Consider the following 17,669-nt stretch of genomic DNA (forward strand, 5'->3'; position numbering starts at 1 on the left):
TTGCATTTTCATCCACTCATCCATTCATCCCTTCATCCATTCGTTTCTTCAGCCTGCCAAACAAGCATGCTCTTTCCTTGTTTAGCTGCACTGGGGACAGAAGCCTGGGGTGTGCTGACACTCAGTGAGCAGCTACCACTCAGCCACCTGTCAGCACAGCAAATACCTCTGAGTACCCTCATCATGCCAGGCACTCTTTCTGGTGCTGGAGATAAAACCAAAAGATGAACTTCTTGCCTTGTAGAACGTAGTTCCTAAATGAGAATCCAAGAATTAATGTGACCCAGAGAACAAAGCCAAGTGTGGGTGCCTTCATGGACAGTGCTGTGGAGGGGGTGCTTTCTCAGGAGGCTGGGAAGAGAGTCTCCTCAGTGGGGTGAACATAGAGAGAGAAGCAAAGCAAATAGAGAGGCCTGGCAGAAGCAGGGATAACAGTTGTGTGGCTGGAGCAGAGGGAGGGAACCAGAGCAATTAGAAGGTGCTTGTGAGGACGTGGGGGCCTTTGAATCTCTGACTGTGTGGCTTTGAAATAAGCAGTATGTGTGGTTCTGTTTGAGGCTCCAGCTTCTGCAACTGAAAAATCTTCGTGCCTAGCTTCCTGCTTCACAGGAGCCTTTGCTTTGCCCTTTGCCTCCACTGGCAAATGCACACAACCTAGGCTGTTCCTTGCCCCCATTCCATCTAGCGCTCCTTACCCTAACATACAGTATTCCCCTGAGGTCTCCTAATTTATCTGTTCCTAGCAGCCATGACTCCAGCCTGACCTCCTCTAGGCTCACCCACTGTACCATGGAGCCCAGCCTGATTCAGAGAGGTCTTACTACCTCATTTCGGGTCATGGAATGAGGTAATGGCTTCCACATGTGCTGGAGCTGTCATTCAAATTCTCCTTTGCCTGCTCCCTCTGGTGTGCCTGCAGGAGGTGGACGAGAGAGACCTGCCCCCTCAGCGAAGCTTGGCAAGATAGCATTTCTTTGTAATGCTTAGAAAGATGTGAGGGAAGAGAGACATGAATGAAACAGGAGATATGTAAAAAATGGACAGGGATTTTTACTTTCCTTTGGAGATTATTGAAGATTCATGTGCAATCAAGGAATAATAAGGGGTCACAGGTCTCTTTTCCCATTTCCCTCCAGTGGTGACATCATCCAAAGCCTTAGCACAACATCGCAACCAGGAAATTGCCATTGATATGGTCACCATCAGAACATTTCCATCCCACCAGGGTCCTGCATGTGGTGCCTTTACAGCCCCCTACTGCTGCCCCCTGACTCCAGGCAGCCATTGAGCTGTTCTCTAGTTTGACAATGTTGTCACGTTGAGGGTAGTAAGTATATAAATGGAAAAACATAATGTATTCCCTTTGTGCAGTGATACCACACCCAACATAATTTTTTAAAGAGTCTTCCCATTTGTTGACTCTATCACTAATTTTTCCTCTTTATAGCTGAGTAGTATTCTATGATAATGGTTTTCCATGCCTGGTTTAGTCATTCACTCATGAATTTGGGCCTGAGAAATAAATCAAATGCTTATAAATATTTCTTCACAAAACTTTTGAGTTTCATTTTCCTTCTGGGTTATGTCTTTAGTGACAAGTCTATGAACTCTTTTTCCCTTCATTGCCCCCCAAATCTGTTTGTTTCCTCTAAGTTTTGTATCTTTTCATACTTCACTTTAAAGTCTGTGATATATGTTAAGTTAACCTTGTATAAGGTTCGTGACTTAGTGTGTCTTGTGTTGTTTTGTTTTATTGCCTGTGTGTGGATGATTTCTCCAGAACCATTTGTTGAGAAGACTTCTTCACCAAATTCCTTTTGCTCATTTCTCAAAGGTTAAGTCGAGGGCAGGGTGTGGCTCTGTGGTGGCTAGATAGCCAGCTTGTACCTGTGTTACAAAAACTGTTGTTGAAACTTTGCTAGAAATTTCATTAATCCTTTAACAAACTGAGGAGAGTTAAAGAAATCAGTCTTATGATTCAGGCAAATGACTAATCTTTCCACAGTTATTTAGATCTTTGACTTGAGTATTGCAGTTTTCAGTTAACAATATTATTAATGATTTGTTAGCTTTGCATATAGATATTTCTTCAAGCAGTTGTAAGTTGTGTATTTTTAGTTCCAGAGTCCATATATTCATTACTACAGGCTCATTTTTTTTTTATTTTTGATTGTTTGTATCATGTGACTTTACTGCTCATGTGTTATTACTACAAATATTCTTTCTAAATGTTGATATGTATTTCCTGAAATTTTAAAGACAATCTATCATCTACAAATGCAGGCACTGTTATTACTTATATCCTGAATCCCATGTTTTTATTTATTTTTCATGCCTTATTGCACAGTCTAGAACTTCTAACATCAAGTTAAATATGAATAGTCAGAACAACTAGGCAGTGGTGGCACATGCCTTTAATCCCAGCATTCTAAAGTAGGCATATCTCTGAATTCAAGGACAGCCTGGTCTGCAGAGCAAGTTCCAGGACAACTAGGGATATACAAAGAAAGCCTGTCTCAAAACAACAACAACAAAACAATAGTAAGAACAAATGTCTTTGCTATGGTTCCCAAAGGGGAATCATTCAGACTTTTTCCACTGAGTATGATATTAGCTGTGGAGCTTTTTTGTAGATGTTTTGTTGTCAAGTTAAAAAGTTCTCATCTAGCCAGGCAGTGGTGGTACACACCTTTAACCCCAGCATTTTGGGGCAGAGGCAGGTGGATCTCTGAGATTGAGGCCAACCTGGTCTACAGAGTGAGTTCCAGGATAGCCAGGGCTACACAGAGAAACCCTGTCTCAAATAAATAAATGAAAAATAAGCAAACCACAAAAGTTCCCATCTAATATGCTAAGAAGACCTTTTTTTCTAAAAACCATGAGTGGGCGTCAAATTATAAGACGCTTTACCTGAAAAAGAAAATAGCATATTAATGAGGTGAATTATTTTCATTGATTTCTGTATATTGAACCATCCTTGTAACCCCACTATAAAACATGATTTTAGAGTTCCACTGTAATGTATCTATTGTGACTGTGAGCTACATCCAAGAATTACTTTTTAGCTGTGCTTTAGGCACTTCATTGCAGATACATAACTGCATACTGTTATTCATTTTGTCAATTTTAGTGAAGCACCAAAACCTTACTTCCTTTTATATCATTTCCATCTTCATTTATAATTGTTTCCTCACCACATATCAGATAATGCTTAATTTCTACTTAAGCTTGTCCAATATAACTTGAAGAGCTGGAGAGGAAAAAAATCATCCTGTGTATGTTCTTTTGCCCTCCATCTTATGTCCGAGTCCATCTAGTCTTTGTGTGTAGAAATGTCTTCAGCTACAAATTCTCAATTTCCATTTGGAATGTTTTACTTCTCCTTGTTTTGGTTTCCTGGGGCTGACAGTTCATTGGTCGACTGGCTGCTCTCCAGCCTGTCTCTCTCTGTGTGTGTGTGTGTGTGTGTGTGTGTGTGTGTGTGTGTGTGTGTGTGTGTGTGTTATGGGGGGGGACAACACCATTCTTCCTCCTCCTTCTCCTCCTCCTTCTCCTGGCCTCCTGAGAAATACATTAACACACCAATTGGCCTTCCCTATAGATAAGGTGTTGTCTCTCCTTGGCTACTTTTGAGGTCTTACCTGTATCTTAACTTTGATAGGCGGAATTAAAATCTTTCCTATTTCTCAAGAAATTTGGGACTCATTTAGCTGTAATTTCTCCCAGTGCCTTCAATCCCAGATGCTTTGTCCTGTCTGTGACTGTGAGGAATGGAACCTTAGATCTTCTGCCACCCCCGCCCCCAGGTCCCTGAGACTTTTTCAGTCCTTTTGATCTGTTTTATCTCTGTTATTCAAACTGGGTGATTTCTACTATTCCATCTCCTTCCAGTCCATTGACTATTTCTACTCCCCTGCCATTTTTCTGTTGAGCCCATCTGCTAAAGTTTTTATCTTGGTTATTATTTTTCTTAATTCTAAAATTCTTTTTATCTTCTGGCCAAAGTTTTTTGTTGTTTTAAGTTTGCTTATAATTCCTTACTGAAGTATTTTTGTCATAACCACTTTAAAGTCCATTAGATGGTTGCATTGTCTCTATCATCTTGATGATAAAATCTGGACATTAGAGACTCTGGATTTTAAATGGCAGCCTATCCTTGTCAAGGGATAGAAATAAACTCCAGCTCTGCTGATGCCTGCTGGGCAGGGGTAGAAGGTCTTGTTCTTTAGATGTTCTCTATAGATACTGTGGGTTCTGGTTCACTGTTTGAGCTCCCCTGACTCCCATTGAGCGGTGGGGGAAGCCTTTACACTATCCTGGTTGGAGATAGACCTCCAGTTCCCTGTGAACATCAGACTCTTCTCCACTGACACTTTGGGGAACAGGACCAATGCACCATTGGCTGTCAGGGAGGACTATGAGCTCTCTGTTTGCAAGAGGTGCTGCTGGACAGCCTCTTGACACTATCTTCAGGGTACAAGCCCAGACTTCCTCTTGGTCATGGCTGTCATGGGTAGGAGAGAATTGCACATTTCTCAAGGGTATCTGGCTTGGATACAGCACCTTGCATTGGAAGGTTATCTTGCTGGACTGCCCCATGTTCTAGAGAGTGGAGCCTGAGCTCTTCTTTATCGGCTCTTGTGAGCCTTTGGGATTGTGAGCTCTTCAGTTCCCAGTCTGGGTGTGAAGTCAGTGGAAATTTGGGTTTTCATCCAGTGTTTCCTCATAGGTGGTCCTTCTTCCCACCACTTTTTCAGACTCATTATGTTTTTTTACACCTGGGACCCTAGTCATCTCATCAGCCTTACTTAGCAGGAGTATTGGAATGCATCCCCTCCATTTCCCTGTCCTCCAAGCCTCTCCAAGAAGGGATCTGACATGATCTTTGTTATTTTTCTGAGCTAACAGGTTCTGATTATATGATACCAGTCTTCAGAAGCTGCCATGTGGTCATTTCTCTCTTGGCTGCTATTACAGGTCCAAGGACAAGGTGACCACTTGCTGTCGGTGTATGTTTCCTCTTGGACTTTCCTCCTGACCTTACTGGATTATTCATATTACTATCCCAGATGTCAGGCACAACAGAACACTTTCAAATGCCAGGAGCACCCCTGTCTTCTGAGCCTCTGTCTTCTGTTGATGCTGCCCTCAGCATTCTGCACACAGCCTATCAGCTTTTTCCTCTACCCTGACTGTTGGCCATGTAGACTGGCAGATAGCATCTATCTGAAGCTGAAAATCTTTTTCCCCCTTTACTTTGCTTACCCATTTGGTATTGTACTTCTTTGACAAATTCTCCTTTTGGCAAGAATTCACCCAAACTACACTGTAAGAAAATAATATTTCATCCAATACTCAGAAGCATCCCCTAGTCCCTACCATCCGACACCTTGTCTGGCATCAAGGAAAGCAGCATGCCATTGCCAGCTCTGCCTCTCAGCTCCCAATGCTGATAGTGAGATGGGAGTTGAGTCCATGAAGGACAGGAAATATATTACCTTCTTATTTTTGGAATGGAATTTAGATTGTTCATTAACCTGGCCCACCCTCAGCTACACTGGCCTCCTACAACTCCTTACAACCGGAATTTTAAAGAAAATACAGTGTTTTCTTCTCTATAATAAATTCAGCCTTTGCTCACATTCTCTACATTTGGAATGAGCTCTCCTCCCTGGGAGACAATAGATATTCAGTGGTTTTCCAAAGAATAATACAGAGGAATTGATTTGGGCCACTGTGGCTAACCTGCTGTAGCCTGAGCTTGATACTGTCCTAGAAGACACATGAAGAGGCAAAGCTTGGCATGATCACATTGTAGATAAATATCAGAAGATGACAGGTAGTCACAGCATAGTCCATGAAACCTCATATTGTTAACTAAGTCCTCAGTCCTCAGCCTGGGGTTAGGCCCTGGGAGAAATGCAGGAAGACAAACTCTGAGGAACCTCACTGTGCACATAAATAACATAGTATAAGGCCAGGGGTGCGTTGGTAGAGATTGTATTAAACTCAACAGGGTGAAATGGAAGAAACAACTCAGAGAAGGTTCTAGAAATTTTTCAGAGCAATAATCATTAGAGCTGCAGCCTGAATAATAGATAGGTCAGTCTTTGCTGGAATGGGTTTTGTGGAAACACAACAAATTCAGTTTGAGATGTGAATACTTCCGGTTGCTTCTCAGGTATGTTAGTCAGGGTTCTAGAATGAACCTCTCTCCCTCCCTCTCTCTCTCTCTCTCTCTCTCTCTCTCTAGATATATATATATATATATGTGTGTGTGTGTGTATATGTATGTATATGTATATATATATGTATATATGTATGTATATATGTGTCATATATAATATATATTAGCTGTGCCATAGCCTGTAATCCACTCTAAGAAATTCCAACAGTAGCTGCCTAGGAATGGAAGGTTCAAGAGCCCTGTAGTTGCTCAATCCATGAGGCTGGATGTCTCAACTGGTCTTCAGTATACACTGGAATCCTGAAGAAGGTAGTTCTAATGGCAGTGAAGGAATGGACTTGCTAGCAAGAGGAGAGCAGGCAGACAAAGCTTCCTTCCTCCATTCCATTATATAGGCTTCCGATAGAATGTGTAGTCCAGTTTAGAGGTTGGTTTTCCCAGCTCAACAGATATGTATTAAAGGTGTGTCTTCCCACTTCAAAGATCCGGATTACAAGTAGATCTTCACACTTCAACTTAAGCAAAAGTCTCTCACAGGTGTGCCCCTCCATTTTTGGGTTTTAGACAATTCCAGATGTAGTCAAGTTGACAACCAAGAATAGCCATCACATGAGACAAGTGGGATTTTGCAGTGCTTTCTGAGTTGGTAGGAGTCAGGCTATGCCAGAAGGGAAGGGACCTATCACAATCATCTCCATTTTGTTCTTGTTGCTGGTTTTTATTATTTTAAGGTGGTGGATGAACCCAGGATCTTGAGCCTGTTAGGCAAGCCCTGCACATCTATGCTCTCAAGAGTGCCCAACAGCCAATTTAGCCATCAGCTTCTAAAATCTCATCTTTTAGGGGTTTTATTATGGCATCTTCTGTGATGTGGGATCTGCTGCGGGGAGATGAAGATAGGCAGTAGTCACTGGCTGCGTTGTATTCCTGCTCTTGGGCAGCTCAGTTTCCAGGCTTATGTGACTGGGGGGGGGGGTTGCTTCCTAGCAGGAATTCAGAGTTTATTTTTCTCTAGCACACCCCTTCCCAGCATGCCCTTCCTTCCTCAGACTACTTATTTTCCAGGACAGGAACATAATGCCTCCTCCAAGGTATGTCAGTTTCTAAAAAGAGCCTGTTTGTGAGGACTTGTTGGAGCTTCAGTTTCAACATCGTTACTGGGGAGGCACCAAGACCGCACATAGCTCATAGCTAGGCTGAGTTCGTGTTTACCTAACACCTTCCATACCAGTAGGTCCCAGCTAGCATACCCGCTTGTGCCAGCACACGGGGGGGGGGGGGGGAATAATCAAAGACAACACTTTACTTCAACGCCCCCACAGTGCTGCAGAAATGAGCTGTGAAAATGCCAGCAATTTGGGGGATGGGAAGGAACTGGTCTTAAGTTGAGACCTATTTCTCCTTTTTAAAAATCGATTTCTCCTGTTTTCAGTTGTGATGAAATTTATATAACTTAGAAGTTGTCATCTTAAAGCCTACAGCTCTGTGGCATTTGCGCTCTGGATATTATGAATCCCTGCCAGTGTCTCAGGATATGTCCATCTCCCTAGGAACCCATCACAGTTTAAACACTCTTGTCCCCCAACCCCCCAGCTCCTGCCCTACAGCCACTGACAGCTTTAGCTTGTAGTTTTCTGTCTTCACACATTTGCCTACTCTGGAAATTTTGTATACTCATCCCCAACCTTTGGGACCAAGTATGCTTTCAAAACGTGTCTGTGTGTATCATGGATCATGGCTGAATTCCTCTATACTACACAGCATAATACTCCTTTTAATGGATATGCCATGATTTGTTTATTCATCATCAGTTGATGGATATTTGGTTTTCATCCTTTCATGTCTGTGAATAATGCTGGTGTGGGTATGAGTGTGCAGGTATCTTCTGATTCCATTCTCAGTTATTTTGAGTGTGTGTCTAGGAGTAGAGTGTCTCAGTGACATCATTGAGTCAAGCTAACTTCCTAAGGGCCAGTGACTTCGCCATCTTGCAGTCCCTTCAGTGATATAAGAGGATTCCAATTCCTCCACACCTTCTCCAACCCTCATCCTTGTTTGCAAGTGTACTTTGTTTGCTGTTTTCATGGCCATCCTCATGGGTGTGAAATGGCATCCCGTTGTGGTTTTGATTAGCATTTTCCCAGTCCTGAATATGTTGTACATCTTTGCATGTGCTTGGTGACCGGTGTGCATCTTCATTGTCCAAAAATTTATTCAAGTCCTCTGTTCATGTTTCAGTTGGATTGTTTATCCAACTATTCGTTCATAGGCATTGTTTATATATTCTAGATACCAGGTCCTTATCAGATATGATTAATTAGCAAATGTTTCTCCCATTTTGAGGTTGCCTCTTGTTCATTTGTAATGTTCTTTGATATATTTTAGCTTTTTTTTTTTTTTTAGATTTTTAAAGTTTTGTGTGTGAGTGTTTGACCTGCTTGTGTGTATGTGCTCCACATGTATGCATGGTGTCCAAGGCCAGAAGAGACCATCAGATCCCTTGGGACTGCAGTTATGGATGATTGTGAACCATTATGTGACCTGGTGTCTAGAATACATAAGAAACCACTATGACTTAAAAAAAAGATAAACAATTCAACTGAAACATGAACAAAGGATTTGAATGGATGAATTGAACCTTATGTCCTCTGCAAGAGCAACACGTGCTCTTGACCACTGAGCCATCTTTCTAGTCCCACTTACTTTTGTTTGTTTGTTTGTTTGTTTGTTTGTTTTGATTGGATCTTGCTATCTGTTTTGCCCAGGCTGTCATCAAATTTCCAGGTAGCAGTGATGCTCGGTTCTCTGCCTCCAAGTGGCTGGAGCTACAGATGTGCACCACTGTGCCCAGTTTAAAGCTTTTAATTTGAATGCAATCAACTCTATTCTTTGTTATTTGTGTTTTGGGTTCATACAAGGGGCTGCGATCAGCACTGGTATCCTCAGACTTGAGGCTCTTAGGGTGCTTGAGCTGTCTGCAAACACTAGTGGGGGTGGTAGACTTGTCTGCTCAGAATTCCAGCTGCTTCTGCCTAGTGCCTCAGCGAGGACTGAGCTCCAAATCTAAGCTAGAAATGCCCACAGGGCTGATGCTTGCAGTTTCTTCTTGCCTTCTGCGTGGGCCCTCATATGGACTTTCCTCTGTGTGTGTTTCTGTCCTGATCTTGCTTTATAAGGATCAGGGCCCATCTGTATGTCATTTTACCCTATGGCAGATCCCGTCTCCAAGTACATTCCTATTCTGGGATTGGCTTCACATGGAGAGGGAGGTGGAGGAGGGAGACAGAGGTCTGCCTGGTGTGAAGGGGCATACATACTGCTCCTGATGCCTCTGGACACAGGAGGCCACTCCTCCCCTTCTCTCAGGCTGAAGCTATCTGGATCCCTCGAGAGGTGCTGGGGTGACCTGGGCCCTGACCCTCTTGGCTCTTTTACTCTCTTATAGGTTGAACGAGCGTGACCGTCTGATCAAGAGGCTCAGCAGGAAGACACCCCCAACCCTCTTCCGAGCAGGCTCCATCCAGCAGTGTGTCACCCGTAAGTGACAGTGGGGAGCAGTGGGTGGCAGGCAGTAGGGTGGGTGGGGCAGCCGGGTCAGGGATGGCTGCCACACCTGATGGAGTGGGAACACTTTCCGAGAGCTGACACTCAGTTGGTGCTCACAGGAACACATCCTGATGGTCCGTTGGGCAGTTCAGCTGAGCTCTGCCTGACAGCACAGACTTCCTCAGTGGAGAGAGAAGGCTGGTATTATGTCACCTGTCAGCACTTCTCTCCTTCCCCCTATTTCCCACAGCCATAGGAAGGCTGCTGCACAGCCCCAAGGGCACAAATTCAAAGGCTCAAGCAGAGAACACTCAATTAGAACAGGTTGTAGTGCTATGTTGTGGCTTCCAGGCCATCACCATAGCATCCAGGTCACAGCCATGTTGGAGGTGTAAGGTAGAAGTCAAGGTATGAGGGTTTATGGGATCCTCCAAGGACAGCAGTCTGCAGGGGCCCCCCTCTGGACTCACACTGCAGGGGGCCCCTCTGGACTCACACTGCAGGGGCCCCTCTGGATTCACACTGCAGGGGGCCCCTCTGGACTCACACTGCAGGGTTCACCTCTGGATTCACACTGCAGGGTTCACCTCTGGATTCACACTGCAGGGGCCCCTCTGGACTCACACTTCAGGGGCCCCTCTGGACTCACACTGCAGGGGCCCCTCTGGATTCACACTGCAGGGGGCCCCTCTGGACTCACACTGCAGGGGCCCCTCTGGACTCACACTGCAGGGGCCCCTCTGGATTCACACTGCAGGGTTCACCTCTGGATACACACTGCAGGGGCCCCTCTGGATTCACACTGCAGGGGGCCCCTCTGGACTCACACTGCAGGGGCCCCTCTGGACTCACACTGCAGGGGCCCCTCTGGACTCACACTGCAGGGGCCCCTCTGGACTCATAGCACTGGGTTCTTGACCTATGTCTACATTTGTGAAAATGGGAACAGTGTGAGAACCCAGATGGAGCTATTGATGGGGGGGGGGTTAAAATAAGTTCATATATACGGGGGTCTAGAAGAGTGTTAGACTAAAAAGTTTCAGGACTAGCAAGATATTGTGGTTATTATTCAGTTACCTGAGTAGCTCTGGACAATGTATAGATTTCTCAAAGTTTCTACTTTTTTCTCTGGAAAAAGAAAATATAATTATATGGCATCTATAAGTATATAAAGCCTTTAGGAGGGAAGCAGTGGATCACACTACTTCCTTAATGAATTACATTCAGTCAGGCCAGGAGACTGGGGCAGGGGGATCACAAGTCCAAAGCTTCTTGAACTACAAAGTAAGTTCAAGGCCAGGCCGGGCAACTCAGTGAGATCCTGTCTCAAAAAGTGAAGTGAGGGCAGACAGGGCTTGGTAAGAAACCTCTTACTCAGCATGCACGAGGCTGAGGCTCATTCTCCAGTATCAAAAACAATTACATGTTTACATATATCTAAGAGAAAGCAATAACTATCTTAACAATGTCCTCACTATTTTCTTAAGTCAAAGAAGTCTATGAACAAATGCAAGAAATAAGACAGCTCCTAAAACTATACCACATTTATTAAAACCTTTAATGAAGGGCTGGAGAGATGGTTCAATATGTAAGAACACTAGTTACTCTTCCAGAAGACTCAGATTTAAGACATAGCACTCACGTAGCAGTTCAGAACCACCTGTGACTCCCGTCCGAAGGATCTTATATCTTCTTGTGGCCTCTGCAGGCACACAGGGTGCATAGACATATATTGAGACACACACCCAAACACATAAAATAAAAATAAATGAATTTCAAAAACTTTAAATCCTTGATGGGTAGTGCTAGAGTCTGTTAAATAGCTTAGGATGCTCTTCCCATTCACAAGGAGACTTGCAAGTTTTCAGAGCTCTGGTTCTAAGAAGGCCTGTGTAATGTCTTAGCCTGGACTTCCCCCCTCCAACTGTCCTGCTGTCTCAGACCCCAGCCTCCCTGGAAACCTGACAGGCTCTATCTTTAGTGCTCTGTTGTCTCCATGGTTTGTATAAGGGGTAAAACTTAAGTCAGAATCTTTAGCAATAATTAGAGTTATGTTCAGTCACCAGGGCTGTATGGGGAGGGAGGTGGAGAGAGAGAGATGAGATACAGAGACCAGAAGTCACACGCACATCCCTGCCTGTTGCCATGTGATGCCCTGTGCTTGCCTTGGAACCCTGACAGCAGGTCCATCACTGGTTATAGTCCCTCAACCTCTAACTTCCAAATCTGTGAGATGAAATAAATCTCCTTACTTTATAAGGTTCTTAGCTTTGGATGTTTCATTATAGTAATGAAAAATAGACTAACACAGCCCTTATGACAAGCTGGTATGCGGTATTAATAACTGAGGTCAGTATTTCCTACACAGCCTAAATTTCCTCATCAGCACATGGTTCACATCATCTCTGAAACTTTACTTTTATTAAATGACTAGCAGATCTCAGGGTCAAAGAAATAGAATGTAAGAATGTTATTCTAAAATTGGGGGGGGGATGGGGATGATTTGACTTTATCAACTTGACTTTCACCAAAAGTTCCACCCACAACAAGTCAAAACAACTAAAGAATAAACCACACACCACTCCATCTCTGCCCTCTCCCATGAGACCAACATAGATTCTGGCAGGGTCTAGAAACAGGAGCCAGGGTAGTTCCCAAGTTGGGTCAGGGAATGCTTCCTCTAGGACCTCAGCTCCCTACCAAGACTTCCTGAAGATGAACACATGGGAAATGCAAAGAGCTGGAGCTTCCTCTGCTCCCCAGAGGAGGCAGATACCAGTTAAATGTTCCCCAAATTAACCTAGAAAGAAATCCTGCTTCCTGGCCAGGCTTCAGAGCTGTCAGGTAGAGTCAGTGAGTGACCCGTGGCCTATCTTTTCACTGGACCTGTGCCAGCCTAGCTCCCACCAGACCCGGTTTCTAAAAGGAGAGATTTTCTACCAGGGAAAGCCTTACCCCTACCTAGAATAAATCTATCAGCACATCGTCCTTCCTTCCCGTTGTTTTGCTCTCAAGTGGGAACCAGAGCATTACACGGGGCAAGGTCTCTGCCGCTGATGTAGAGACCCAGCACTCTTTTGACTTCCCATCTTGAGATGGGTTCTCAATCTGTTGCCCCATCTAGCCTTGAACTTGCCATCCTTCTGCCTCTAGAAGGGCATTTGATCATACTCAGAGAACAGGTCAGGATGAGAGTGTTGCCTGTCTCTCTGCAGAGAACCCTAGAAACCCTCACCCAGAGTTAACTGAGGCAGCCCCTTGCCAGCCAATAGGACCCCTTATAATCATGAGCTTAAGATACTTCCAAAGTTGGGTTCCAAAAGGCCACCCATAACTATTCTTTATTATTAATTTACTTATTTTTTGTTAACCCTAATAATATTTATGTTTTAACATTTCATTTATTTACAACCTTCATCCATAACTCCTGTCTTAGTTAGGCCTTCTATTGCTGTAATGAAACACCATGACCAAAAGGCAAGTTGGGGAGGAAAGGGTTTATTTGGCTTAAAGTTCATCATTGTTGTTCATCATTGAAGGAAGCCAGGACAGGAACTCAAATAGGGCAGGCTCCTGGACACAGGAGCTGATGAAAAGACCATGGAGGGGTGCTGCTTACAGGCTTGCTTCCCATGACTTGCCCAGCCCACCTTCTTGTAGAACCCAGGATCAGCAGCCCAGGGATGGCACCACCTAACATGGTCTGGGTCTTCCCACATTGATCACTAACGGAGAAAATGCCTTACAGCTGGATCTCAAGGAGGCATTTCCTCAGCTGAGGCTCCTTCCTCTGATGACTCTAGCTTGTGTCAAGTTGACACACAAAACCAGCCAGTACAGTGCCTACACACACACACACACACACACACACACACACACACACACACACACACACACACAGAAGGAGGAAAGGAGAGGAAAGAAAAGAGGCCTAAAAAAGGTTTAGTGATTTTTTTCCTATTGGACTGACTATTCAGACAAGCTCCTTTCTCCGTGGTTTTTATGCAGAGACCTTGACTTCCATGCAGAGTGTAAACTAGCATGAAACAGGCCAGGGCAAGGCTGCAGCCTTAGTGTAATCAGCCAAGGTTGATGCAACCTGGAGCCCTCAGGAATGGCTGGCACTATTAGAGGTAGGGCATGCCTTGTTCCAGGCCATTCCTTCTTATAGAGAAGCAAACCCAAACCCAAACACCTTCAAGAGTCCAAGGTTACAAAGCCTAGTAATGGCCAAGCAAGGACAAGAAGTTCCCTTTTGTGCCCCTGGTACTCCAGCCATCTGGTCACCATCCAAGATAGATTGCAGCCAACTGAGAATGCCATCCTCTTACAGGGAGCAAAGTAGTCTTCTCCCCTCTTGCCTCATTTCTAGAATCTCTCTGGGAAGCCTGTCCTTGATCACAATGGCTTCCTTCAGATTGAAGGGTCTTCCCTGGTGGGCTGCAGCAGCCACAGCCACAGCTACAGTGGAAGCCAGAGGCATCATTCCAGCAGTACATCCCATCCGGGAGCAGCTTCTAGGACTGATGGCCCTCAAGAACACACAAAATGTTCCTTGTTAGAAGACTAGAGAATAAAAAAAAAAAAAAAAAAAAAAAAAAAGACTAGAGAATGAACATTGTCAAGTTTAACTGTGGTAAAATAGCCTTGGTACCAAAGGACACACTGGGTTTTTGTTGTTGTTGTTTTGAACTAGATTTTTCTGCTTTGAACCATCCCAAAGAAAGGCTGTCTTCTTGGACTGCAATAAAAAATGCTTCACAAAGCACATCTTGTGTGTGGCCAGGGCAGGGACCTGGACAGGGAGGCGGCAGAGAGGGAGCAGCCCCTCCCCTTCCCAGATTGCTCCAGCAAGCCATGGTCCACTTCTAGAAGATCTTTGGGAATGGGGGGGGGATGTAGCCTTTGTTCCTTACCTCACAGAAGCGGGGTTTGTGGAGCTCATAGGAGCTGTGTGGACAGCATCATAACATAAGAAAGCTCCTGTCCCCAGGGTATGAGGGTAGGGTGTATCTTCAGTGGAAATTCCCATCCAGGTCTGCTTCAGAGGACAACTTTGCAGGTTCACTCTCTCCTTCCACCTTTGTGTGGGTTCTGGGATCAAAGTCAGTTTCCCCAGCTTGAATAGCCAGCACCTGCTGAGCCCTCTCCCAGGCATCCATCTGGCTTTTGCCTGGTTTGGGGGCCCATGATACACTGGGAACTGCTTCCCTATGTCAACCACATGCTGGGAATTCCTGCTTGGGGGGATTCGTTTTTTGTTGGAATTGGGCAGCAGGCCTGGGTGTGTGTGTCCTCTGTGCTTACAGTGGCTCCATCTTCCCATTTCACAGCCCTCTCAGTCTTCCTGACCCCCTCCTCCCTCCTTGACTGACAGGTCTGCAATCTCCTCTCTATTGCTCAAACCCTGGGCCCTCACCCCAGTGCCCTCTGCCCACTCTACATAGGAATCCTTGGGGCCCACCCAAGCCTTTTATGGGAGTAGCTGGCAGGCTCTTTCTCCTGAAGGGCCGGAAGGCAGACTAGGAACAGGGGTTCTGGATTCTGGCCACACAAATGAACAACAGCATGGAGTTTTCCTCTACAGCCTTCTGTCCTGTGACTGTGCCTTCACCCACCCTGCAGACTTTACTCTCTGTCAAACAGCTGAGGAAATTAATAAGCTTTCAGCTGCCCACTTTTTTTTAATCTCTTTTTCTCCTTTTAGAGAATATGGCAGGAGGAGGAGGGTATGACTCAGAGCACTTACCTAGGATGCAGGAGGTTCCACACCGCAAATAAAGAAGAAAAAAACTGTTTAAAAATAGTGCATCAGTGACCAGACAGATCCATTGATAAAGCTCAAGCAGGAAGACTGGGTGCCTTACAGGCATCCGAATTTGACTGAGCCACCTTCTGGCCAGAACATCCAACTGATGGGCAGTAGGACTTTCCTGTCCCTCTGCTACAGCAGGGATTGTCAGGAGTAGGTCACACTGCCCAGCTTTGCTTCCTGTAACCCTGGGCAAGTAAAAACCCTGGGCCTTAATTTCCTCAACTGTGAAGTCATTTGTCGATCATGGGTGAATTCCTTGAGCTGTGTTCACGGAGTGTGCAGAACAGTTTGTGATGCTTTTTATTCCTGTGGTTATGGAACCATCCGCTAACTCTGCTCTCCGTGCATTCTTTCTCCTCAGTTACTCAAACAAACCCTCTTCAATTACTTACCAGGCAGAACCAGTCCAGTGTATAAACTGGAACTTTCCAAGCATCCTGTCTGCTTTCATGGCTTCACTATTATACATGCTTATGGTCTCATAAATAGCATCAGGCAGATGGGGGACATTGCCTCTTGATGGGTGGTAGGGTAGAGGGGACATGGCCCACTAGCCCAAGTTTACATTTTCCATATTGAGCTCCCCAAAATTAGAAAATCTACCTGTTGTGGTTTGAGTGCCCTCCAGAATGCATGTGACATGGAATTGCTCTGATGATGGAGTTGAGGGGGGAGGGTAACAGGTGACAGTGTCCCATGGACTTTATTCCAGACAGTGGATTAATGTTGCAATCCAGGGGTGGGGAGTCCCCCCCCATGCTATGTTGCACTAAGGAACTCCTCACCAGGTATTGCCTCTTGACATTGAACTCCCAGCTTACAGAACTGTAAACCAAACAGACTTCCAGCTTATATCTCACCTGGTCCACGGTATGTTTTTACAGCTGCAGAAAACATACTCCTTCTACTCTCAGCCATTCCCACCCCAGTGTGATCAGGCCCCTGCTACCACGGGCCCTCCTGATCAGGGACCCCTTAGCTTTTGCAGGTGTCTTCATCTCAGATGTCTGTATCCATGGCTAAGAAGGTCCCATGACCATACAGTCCAATGGGGGTCTCCCTGGAAAGTAGTTCATCTTTAGTCTAGAACAACGTTTCTCAACCTGTGGGTCTTGACCCCTTTGAGGTTGAACAATCCTTTCACAGAGGTCAATCATCAGATACCCTGCATATCAAATATGTACATTACGATTCATAACCGTTAGCAACATTACAGTTATGAAGTAGCAAGGAAATTATGGTTGGGGATCAACACAACGTGAGAAACTGTACTAAAGGATTCCAGCATTGGGAAGGTTGAGAACCACTGGTCTAGAACGTTCTCTAACTGCTTCTTTCTGTGTGTTTCTCTACAGATGGGTATGCCTTTTCTCAAGAAGAACATGGAGCTGTCACCCAGGAGGAAATAGTCCGTTCTTATGACACCACCAAAACTCAGTCAAGGAAGAAATAAGAGGCGATTTTACCCATGGCTCCAGGGAAAGAGATTCGGTTTGTTGCACGCAGTGTTAACTCGGTTTTGTAAGAAGAGACTGGCGCCTTCAGCCCAAAACCAGAAAACACATTTCTGTGGCCTTAGCCGACCAGTTTGTTAGCAGCTGTCTCTCCTCCTTGCAGTCCCAGGGTATAGGCATCAGGGGAAGCGACTCTCCCAGCTTGTCTGCAGCGCTTGGCCCAACTTCTGTTTACGTTGTTATGAAGCATTCAGCTGGGCTCTGTGAGGTGTGAAATTAAAAACTATGTTTCACCAATGCTCAAACATCAATAGTGGTGGTTCTGGGAGAGAGGAAGGGGGCATTGTGTTACTAGAGACCAGTCCTGTGTAATTGGAACAGGGTACACTCACTTCCTGTTTGGTGCATGCACAGATCGTACAAGCCTCGCTTTCTGCAGATTGCTCACTCGCTTTGATTCCTGTTTTGTTTGTGTGAAGTTGCCATAAACTTCTTGATTGCAGTGAAATCAGGAAAACTTACGGTTGAAGGACAAACCCGAGAACATTTCTTTGGCTCTTTCGGCCCTAGCCCCAGCAAGGCAACCAGCCAATGTTCCATGCCTTCAGTCTTACCATTGCTAGCCTGTGCTGTTGTCCTCAGATCGGCAGAGCTGGCGGCTGGCTGC

At 45.1% G+C, this 17,669-nt stretch overlaps 1 protein-coding gene across 3 annotated transcripts in view; it reads left to right on the forward strand.

Moving 5' to 3' along the window:
- Positions 1 to 17,313, forward strand: part of Atp8a2 (ATPase phospholipid transporting 8A2) — a 515,396-nt gene extending 498,083 nt beyond the window's left edge. For all 3 annotated transcript variants that reach the window (XM_051195581.1, XM_051195585.1, XM_051195582.1), the window contains exons 36-37: positions 9,633 to 9,724; positions 16,904 to 17,313. In XM_051195581.1, coding sequence (XP_051051538.1) covers positions 9,633 to 9,724; positions 16,904 to 17,001 — 190 coding nt within the window. In that variant the 3' untranslated portion in view covers positions 17,002 to 17,313. The remainder of the gene's footprint in view (positions 1 to 9,632; positions 9,725 to 16,903) is intronic.
- Positions 17,314 to 17,669: the final 356 nt, after the last annotated feature.

The sequence above is a fragment of the Phodopus roborovskii genome, unplaced genomic scaffold, assembly GCF_943737965.1.
Source record: "Phodopus roborovskii unplaced genomic scaffold, PHOROB, whole genome shotgun sequence".
Classification (NCBI taxonomy): Eukaryota; Metazoa; Chordata; class Mammalia; order Rodentia; family Cricetidae; genus Phodopus; species Phodopus roborovskii.